The 9,364-nt window shown below is 48.5% G+C and overlaps 1 protein-coding gene across 4 annotated transcripts in view; it reads left to right on the forward strand.

Annotated features, from left to right (window-relative positions):
• Window positions 1–9,364, forward strand: part of SH3KBP1 (SH3 domain containing kinase binding protein 1) — a 346,493-nt gene that overhangs the window by 291,599 nt on the left and 45,530 nt on the right. For 3 of the 4 annotated variants that reach the window (XM_027096156.1, XM_027096159.1, XM_027096158.1), the window contains 2 exons: window positions 2,126–2,206; window positions 4,757–4,916. In XM_027096156.1, the coding sequence (XP_026951957.1) occupies window positions 2,126–2,206; window positions 4,757–4,916 (241 nt within the window). The remainder of the gene's footprint in view (window positions 1–2,125; window positions 2,207–4,756; window positions 4,917–9,364) is intronic. The other variant, XM_027096157.1, reaches the window with a different exon arrangement.

Genomic DNA, 9,364 nt, shown 5'->3' on the forward strand with positions numbered 1-9,364 from the left:
CTCCGTGAATAACTAGTTAAGTGGCATTTTAAAAAATTAACAACTAAAACTGAAGAAGAGTAGGGGTATTTTTAATTCTACACATGCATAGTTATGATATTTCTGTAGCATTTAAAGTATGAATACATTTCCAGATTGGTTTATTCAACAGATTTATTAGGAGTGATTTTTTCCCGTTCTTTTGGCCCACCAAGTTGGGGGGAAAAAATCAGCTTGACCTCACATTCCTTTCCCATTCCCTTCAGCATAGTTGAGAATTACAGAGATTAAGCCCTCAAATGGGATGTTGATTACATCTCCTGCTCAGCCCCCATCCTTGTTTGTGTTGAGTAGTTTAATTTTGCCACCTAGTGGTTCTGGCTGGATAAATATTTTATTTTGCTGAAATTAAAACAGACTATTGATTTGCTTTTTTTCTGAAGATCCTTTTCCATAGAAGCCTTGGTGACAGGTTAGAGACCAAGGAGGTGAGTTGAGTGGTCCCAGGCTCAGGTGGCCTAGAATGTAACTAGGGTTGGATTCTTCATGGTAGTAGGACCGTCAGTTCCTCCTGTGTCTCTAGGAATGGTACTGAAATTCTTCTTTAGCGTTAGGAGACCAGAGTGTAGCATGGTAGGCAAATTCTTATCCTTTTAAGACAATTTGAATAGGTTGTGCTGGATCTCTAGGGGCAAAGCATGATGGCATTTAATCTTGCTAGATTACCACTACTGCTCGTTTATCCTGCTGTATAATCTTGGGAACTGCTTTGTAATGGGGAGGTAGATATTCCTATTTTCCTTGTGTTTGGTTATTTGACGAAAAAAATCAGATACAGAATTGATAGAAATCAGATACAGTGTTTAACTTGTAGTGAGTCATTAAAGAGTTAAGGTAAAGTGTGTGTTCAGTGGGTTTTATTTTCAGTTCTTTTGGCTTCTGATGCTGTGTAATTGAGATTTCAGTACCAAGCACACATCCGTAGGGTTGGTCATATAAGGAGTTTGTCAAGCACTCAACCAAGTCCATAAATCAGAGGAGTACTTGTGATGTGTTTCATGCTTTAGCTATTTTCCAAGTACTCCTACGGACCTGAGGCCGCTGACACTGATGAAGTTCCCTGGTACGGGAAGCAGCTGTGGTCCAGGCGTGTAAAGAGGAAGGGTGAATTGGCACATTTGGGAAAATGTAATACCTGAGGGATTCAGATGCAAAGGACCTAGGGAGAACCACCGTATCTTCTCTGTACATCCCTCCACTTAAAAATGTGTTTAAGAGGTAACAAACTACCAGTTATAAAATAAATAAGTCACAGGGATGTAATGTACAGCATGGGGAATATAGTCAATTTTATATATATATATATATATATATATATATATATATGTATATATAAATTTTTTGTTTGTTTGTTTGCGGTACACGGGCCTCTCACTGTTGTGGCCTCTCCCGTTGCGGAGCACAGGCTCCGGATGCGCAGGCTCAGCGGCCACGGCTCACGGGCCCAGCCACTCCACGGCATGTGGGATCTTCCCGGACCGGGGCACGAACCCGTGTCCCCTGCGTCGGCAGGCAGACTCTCAACCACTGAGCCACCAGGGAAGCCCATAGTCAATAATATTTTAATAACTTTGTATGGTGTGTAATGTATAAAAATATTGAATCACTGTGTTGTACACCTGAAACTAATATAATATTGTAAGTCAACTAAACTTCAATTTAAGAAAAATACACGTTCTAGTTACTATTGCTGCATAACAAACCACTCCAAATTTGGTGGCATAAAACAGCAATCTTCTTATGCCCGTGGATTTGCTTATTTATTTATATACATTCCCCACCTACACCAAGTGGTCTCCTGTGACTACTTTGATGCATAAGGAAGTCAGATTTAAATATCAATAAATATTAGTGGTGTTCTTGTAAATGAAGGATGCATAGGCAGGCAAACTTAATGACATATGCCAGAAATGGCTTCTGCTCCGTTTCTAAGCAGCTTGTGTTTGCCAGATAACACCAGCACTCAGCTTAGGAAAGAAAAAAACCTATTGACTCTGCTGTACCTGATAAATATTTAAAACGCTAGTGCATCTAATAAATGGATGGGGGAAACATTTCCTAATCGTTGCCATCCTTTCCCCGCCAGGTACCACTGAAAGAAAACATGAAATTAAAAAGATACCTCCTGAAAGGCCAGAAACGCTTCCAAATAGAACAGAAGAAAAAGGTATGAGATCAGGTCTTCGTTGGCACTTCTAGAACGGCAAGAGACAGAGCTGTCTGTCACAGGGCTAGGTCCCTATTCCCCACAGAATGTGCTTTTTCTTGGGAATATGGTGATTATGGTTTTGTTTTGATTGCTTTTAAATTTCCTGTTTCTAAAGAAATAGGAGAGAGGGTTATATGGTGCTTCTTTGGGCTGGCATTTCTCATCAAATGAAAAACAACCAGCCTAGTCACTTAACACATTGGGGCTCTTCCATCCCAGTCTTCCTGCCATCACCACCCTCCCCACATCAGCGGCATCCTGAAGCCCGCATGCCGACTGTAAGTTCCTAGAGGGCCCCGCTGTACCCGCCACGGTTCCCAGCCAGCCTAGTGCCCCAGGTGCTCATTAACTGCCGATGGGTGGGTGTGGCTTAGAGAAATTCCCATCCAGACCAATGAAAGCTGTCAGTCACTGCTGGGCCTTTGACGCTGGCTACTATATTGCAGACACATGTCCTCGGTCAGGAATGTTGAGGGAGGGGGTGGCATGGCAAAACTGGGAGAAGCAGCCCAGTGCCCACAGTCCCCTTAACGGGGTCAAAAATGTCATTTTCAGGGAAGTACCGTAACCTGTATCACACAGTTTTATGAATGTGTTTGACTCCTATGGTCTGCGTGTCCCTCCCAAAGAAATCTGCATGCTGTGGAAGGACTCATTTTATTAGGTGTCTAAGATTTGATTGATCACACATTTTTACGGGGAAAGCGTTACGTTATTATTATGAACAGGAGGCAGAGCAAATTCCATTTTAAAAAGCAGTTATTTGTAAGTCACAAGAGAAATGCTGAATTAATGAATGTAATTATTTGGAGATGCTCCTGGGTGGCCTCATGAAATTTTATTGTGAAATTTAATATTTTATATCAGCCTGCCAGAAGTTTTGCCAACATTGCGAGTTCTTAGGAAGTTACACCTCTTTCTTTCACAGTGAACAGTTAAAACTTGAGTTGTGGAAGCTCATTGTGAAGGCCAGGTCTGCGTCACAGATCAATGAAAAAATAGCTATTGAGTGTGTACCATACAAATAGTTCTTTGACAAAAGTGTGCGTGTTGTGACATAACCAAACACCGCCTCTGTCCTCACGGAAGACACATGGCTGGTTTTGGGCTCATAGCCAGGCTCTGTGATGAGGACACTGCCTGCTCTGTTCCATGGTGACTAGCATATGTACTCGGCTTACGTGTGAACAACCGCCCTAGTTGGTTGGCCAAGTGGCCACACACTTCTGCTTCCTTCCCCTCCCGTGATGCCTTGTTCTGTGCCGCAGTGGGTCAGGAGACAGAAGCCCTGGTCAGAAGCAGCAGGGAAGACAGCAAACCAGCCCCACCTTGAGGCTTGGCCTCCCTAGTAGGTGGGCACGAACCCTCTCTCCCATTCGTTCTGCAGGCTGCTGGAGCTCCCGTCCATCCCAGGAGGCAGGAGGAATCCCCCCTCCTTTGTATTTTAGCGGAGCCCTTCCTCCTCTGGTGCCTCCTCTGGTCCCTGCGGACCAGTAAAAGCGTTCCCAGCATTCCTGGATGGAGCAGGTTCCCTTATTGAAATATTGTGGGGATGAGCAGTGATGTCTGTACAATACCTGATGGGCTTTTTAAAGCTTTGCCAATCTGCCTGGTCACCCAAACGACGTGAGTTTGTGTTTGCAAGTAAAACGTGTTCACAGTTCCAGCTTCCAAGTGAGCACAGGGATGCTGCCTGTCCTCCAGTGGGCAGCTCCCTGAAGCTCTACCTTTACAGAGAAACATGGGGACATAAAACATGAAGCTGCCGCCAAGCACTGCCCAGTTTGGCACCAGATCTGGCTTTAACTTCTTTCTAATAGCTCCGACACCCAAAACCCTCAGAACCCAAATACCTGTGCAGTCCCAGTCTACCTTCCAAGGTGAAACTGTGCACAGGAAGAATCCAGAACTAATTGTTGGCTCCTGGTGCTTTACACAGGCTGACCTGGGAGACGTCAGGCCTCTTTCCTCTGCACACCCAACAGGTCCCGCGGGTCATTGACCAAACCCATCAGCCATTTACCGAGCACCTGCTCAGTGCCAGGCACCGTGCGGGTTCTAGAGAGATGGCCAGACGTGGGCCCTGCCCGTGGGGGCTGACTGCCTGCAGGCCATGGCAAGCATGCAGACACCCAGAGAGTACTCAAGTGGAGCCCGTTTATAAGGGGCTGTCCTTCGCAGCTCAGGAGAGGGAGTAGGAAAGTCTGCCTCTGAGGGTGGGTCCAGCCATTGAGAAGGGAACGTGACCGTGTCACATTTCAGCCAGGCTAAATGTGAGTAGGCCCCATGAAGTATGAGTAGGAGTTTTCCAAGGGTGGGCAATGGCCGGAAGGGCCCATAGGTCTTTTTCTAACTTGACCAAGAATAGATGATGCTCTTCGCCTTCCATCCTGACCTTGGCAAACAGCGTCAGTGATTTTTTTAAGCAGAAAACAGGCAATCTTCAGTACTGTCACTTACACTAGTTCTATCTGTCTTCTTTATGCTTCTTTAAACAATGACTTAAAGAAAGACCAGAGAGAGAGCCAAAACTGGATTTACAGAAGCCTTCTGTTCCTGCCATACCGCCCAAAAAGCCGCGGCCACCCAAGACCAATTCTCTCAGCAGACCAGGTGCGCTGCCCCCGAGGAGGCCGGAGCGACCAGCGGGTCCCCTGACCCATACCAGGTACTGCTCCGCTCTTGATGCTGGGGCGGGGGCGGGGGCAGGGCAGCCGCAGGACGCTGGACTCCAGCCACTTGGGTCCTTGCTCCCATGCTCAGGCAGAAGCGGGTGTGAGGCTGGGGGCCGCAGCGTGGGTTTCAGGATTAGAGATGAGAATCCAGGTCCTGGCATCTAGGCCCTGCTCACATGTGGGGATTTCCCCCTGTGCTTCCTTAGAGCAAGGCCAGCTGCCCTTCCGACCGGAAGTGCGGGTGGCGTGCCCGCCTTCACTCCGAATGTCCTGCTGGCTTGGGTGCGTGCGTCTCACTGGCAGCTCCATCTCCTGGCCCTCTCCCTGCTCTGGGGTGGCCCCCTCCACACTCCCAGGCTCCCTCTGCTCTTGCCTGTGCAGCCCTATTGTGGGACCCAGGACCCAGTCTGGCAAATGTTGTCTTAGTGTCCATGTCCACGAACTATGAGACCCTCAAAGGCAAGGGGCATGCTTCGTTCAGGCACGAGTTCTGAGACGGGCCTGGCAAAACTCAAATTTGTTCACTGGCTGGCCGGACACCTGGGTTAGTGATACGGAATCAGAGTTGGACATTGTGCCTTCCAGACCTGAGATGCCCACCACAAAGGACAAGGAAGTGTCACGTTCTCTCCACAAGTTCATTGCTGGAACTTTCTACCATTACATGCATATTATACGTGTTGATGTAATATACTGGAGCAAGTCGGTGGCCTAGAGGTCTTTACATGGACCTGTCAACACACAGTCACTCACCAAATTTTTGTTCTTCTGAGCTAAGTTTGCATGGTGAGAATCTTATGGGGCTTCAATGTCCTCGCGCTAGAGTCAGGCAGGCTTCCAGGCTCACGTCATAGTAGGAGTGGGAGCCCCAGCAGGTCGCTGCCCCTCTCTCCTCACCTTCCCTGTCTGTACGTTGTGGATGATCATGGAATGCATGTAAAAGGAGGGAAGGATATAATTTCCGAGTATGTAGCCTCGGGCCTGTAAATCAACTTTCACTGTCTTATTTATGATTGTGTATCAAACTGGGTATACTGGAGTGAAACAAAAATAGCTCATGTACATTTTAGAAAAAATTTTAAATCATGGTAAAATACACATAACACAAAATTTTCTCAGGTATGTGAGCCCATTGGAGGAGCGGCTGGCTCACTTGTGTCATTCGGCAGGTGTCCCCCCAGATCCAATCAAACAACTGCTCCCCTATGATGGCCCCGGGGGAAACTAACGGGACCAGGGCCACTGTTGAGTGGGTCAGGCCCCTACGTGTTGTGTCCTCTTCTGCTGACGGACATCTGCACGATGAGGCCGCTTGCCAGCCCCAATGACCTTAGCAAGGGCCACTTCAGTAGCGTGGTCGGCCCAGAGCTCGCACCTCAGAAGGAAAAGTTTATGTAAACCTAAGTGCTTCCAAAGAGAACACGAGCTCCACAGACAGGGAGGAGGGAGCAGCAGGGGTCGTACATCGCTTTGTGGTGGGTGAAAGGAGGGCAGAAGCCACACTCTGCCAAATTCTTATAGTCTTCCAGGGACCACAGGCATTTCGATGAAGTCAGTAACAATTTCCAGAATATTCCTGCTGCTCTAATGATCCGATCCGAAGCGAAGTGCGGTTCCAATGGCTTCTGCGCCTTCAAAGGCTGCTCTCAGCCGTCTCGTTAGGAGATAGGTGCAGGCCTTGCGAGCCATCGATTAGACCTGCACGGGAGCGGGGAATGAATGATAACCTCCGACCCTCTGGGCTCACAGAAGCCCCATTTTCCTCCCGCCTCTGCTGAGCTCTTCCCCACCTCCAGCCCTCCCACGATCCAGCTGTGGATCAGAAGAGTGAGCCACCGAGGAAGATGCGTGAGAGGGGTTTGTACGGAAGCAGTGGGAAGCGTAACTGTTCTTTACATTGTGTGTGGCATCTGAGCGGCCTGGGAGAGGGGGGGCAGTCCCCGACCTCCCAAGCTCCCAGGGCACTGGTTTGCAGAAAGGAGGGAGTGAGAGGCAAGCCCCACGCTTCCTTCCTGCCAATCCCTGGGCAAGGCTGGGAGCATTTGAGGAGCCGGTACCTTCTCTGCCCGCTTGCACAGCCAGTTGAAGGGAGGATGGTGCCTGCTCTAACTTGGTGGTTCTTAAACTTGAGCGTGCATCGGCGTCACCTGGAGATCATGTTCAAACACATTGCGGGGTCCCACCCCCACGGTCGTTGATCCGGCAGGTCTGGGAATCGATGCTGCCGGTCCACATCCACGCTGTGAGAATCTCAGGTTTTTGACAGTGCCACCCTCCTTCCCTGGCTGCCTCTCATGCATCCGTTAGTGCTCCCTGACTTAAGTGCCCAGTTAGCACGCCCCTCTTCTGGAAGCCTTCCCTTATCTCTCACAATTGCTCTCTCCGCCAAACGCCTGACACCCCGTGTTTAGCCTGGTGCGGGGCCCCATGCTGTGCCACTTGGGATGCTCACACCCCCGGACTCCTTTACCAGATTTAAAGCAGATCAAGAGTGTGTTTTGTCATCTCCACATGGTTTACGGGGTTGAGCATATGGTAGTGGCTCATTTAATACACTTGTTGAATGCCATGGTTCCTAAGAAGGGGGGAGGTGCCAGTGCTTACATTTTGTTCACTTTTGCTCTCCTGTCATCCTTCCCAGCCCCTGTGCAAGCTCTGTAGCATGTGCATCTTATGTTCTAAGTCACCTAGTGTGCCATGGATTTCAACATAAAAAAATTTAAGAAGATCGAAGAAGGGCTTGCTGTTTCTCAGTATCTCATGCACTTCATATTTTTTGCTAAGCAGTTACAACGGACAACCAACCTGTATACTGGTTTATGAACTTGTTTTGTTCCGCCAAGGTAGTTCAGGTAGGAATGTTAACAGTCAAACAGTTTTGTGTCGGTAGTCCTCCAAGAAGGGGTATTGTCTGCTGTGCAAACCCAAATCCTCGCCAGGATTTACCTGACTGGATGGGTAGATGGGCGGATGGATAGACAGATGTTTGAACACATGGACACACGGTCACCGTTTGCTGCTCTTACTGGGAATGAGGCATGAGGCATTGCCACTCCAGCTGCAATGTCTGGGCTCAAGCTTCCTCTCACCAGCCAGAAAGCTCGCTGCCAAATGTGGCTTCCAGAAGAGATCAGTTTCTTTCTATTTAAACAGGGACTAGCATCTTTTAGAAAAAGGAATACCTAAGTTTAGGAAAAGGGGAGTCATTTTTAGATGCATTTACTTAACAGAAATGGATTGAGGGATTACTGTATACCAGGCACTGTTCTGGATCTTAGTAACGGTGGGGCTCGGCCATTATAGATTCTGGTCTTCAGGAATCATGTCGAAAGGAACTAGGACACCTGCGCGATTTTGTGTCCATCTGAGCAAGTAGCAGCATGCCGTTAACATACTTACTTCCAGATAGTAAATGTAGGTAGAAATTTAACAGAAAGAAAGAGACTTTTTCCAAAAAAATTTAGTACCAGAGTTGATTTAAAAATTGAATGATGATAGGAGATTCCCCTAGGTCATAAGTGCCTTTGTTTGAAAGTCTGTGCTTTGGGGATGCATCAGTCATTATCTCACAGCATAAAGACAGTGTCTGCTGGTCTCGTCCAGCCCACCATATAACTAAGGTAGTCGTGGTACAAAGAGCATTCTGTCTACCTCTATCTTCACACTTGAGAAAGTGGAGTCTCAAAAGTATAGCGCCTACTCACTTGTTTTGATATTTGATCATAAAGATATTTCAAATGACAGAATGTACCTAAACTTGTGTGTGTGTGTGTTGTATACACACACACTGACATGTGACGTTATATATCTCATAATGTGCATTATCGATTTAATAAAGATGGGGTCAGAAACCCCCATGAGAAGAGGCCCTGAAACTTGGGAGAAGGGTCCAAAAGAAAAAACAATCCAAGGAAAAGCTGGAAAGAAGCAGGCTGTCCTGAGCCCTAGCAGTTTGCATGCAGCTGGAGGCAGCGAGCCAGAAACCTGAGGGGCAGAGCAGGTGTGTGCCTTCAAAAGAAAATAAACCCGTTGGGGAAAGAGGTAGAAGCAGGCTGAAGAGACCAGAACAGGTTTGTTAATCTTCCCAAACATGGACACCCAAGTTGTAAATAATCTCATTTTCTTCCCAAAGAGCGGGCAAGCGGGAGCAGGACCTTTGGCCCAAGTTGCCAGGGAGCCGTGCCTGTTGTCCGCTGCAGTACAGAGCAGCCAGCGCTCTGAGTGGAGGGGCAGGCAACTGGCAGGGCGGGGACGGGCGGGGCTGGTGGAGGCGGGGCCTGAGTGATGGGGCAGGGCTGGTGGAGGTGGGGCCTGAGTGATGGGGCGGGGCTGGTGGAGGCGGGGCCTGAGTGATAGGGTGGGGCTGGTGGAGGCGGGGCCTGAGTGATGGGGGTGGGGCTGGTGGAGGCGGGGCTTGAGTGATAGGGGCGGGGCTGGTGGA

This window comes from Aethalodelphis obliquidens, unplaced genomic scaffold (genome assembly GCF_003676395.1).
Source record: "Aethalodelphis obliquidens isolate GAN/ISIS:26980383/991018 unplaced genomic scaffold, ASM367639v1 scaffold99, whole genome shotgun sequence".
In the NCBI taxonomy this organism is placed as follows: domain Eukaryota; kingdom Metazoa; phylum Chordata; class Mammalia; order Artiodactyla; family Delphinidae; genus Aethalodelphis; species Aethalodelphis obliquidens.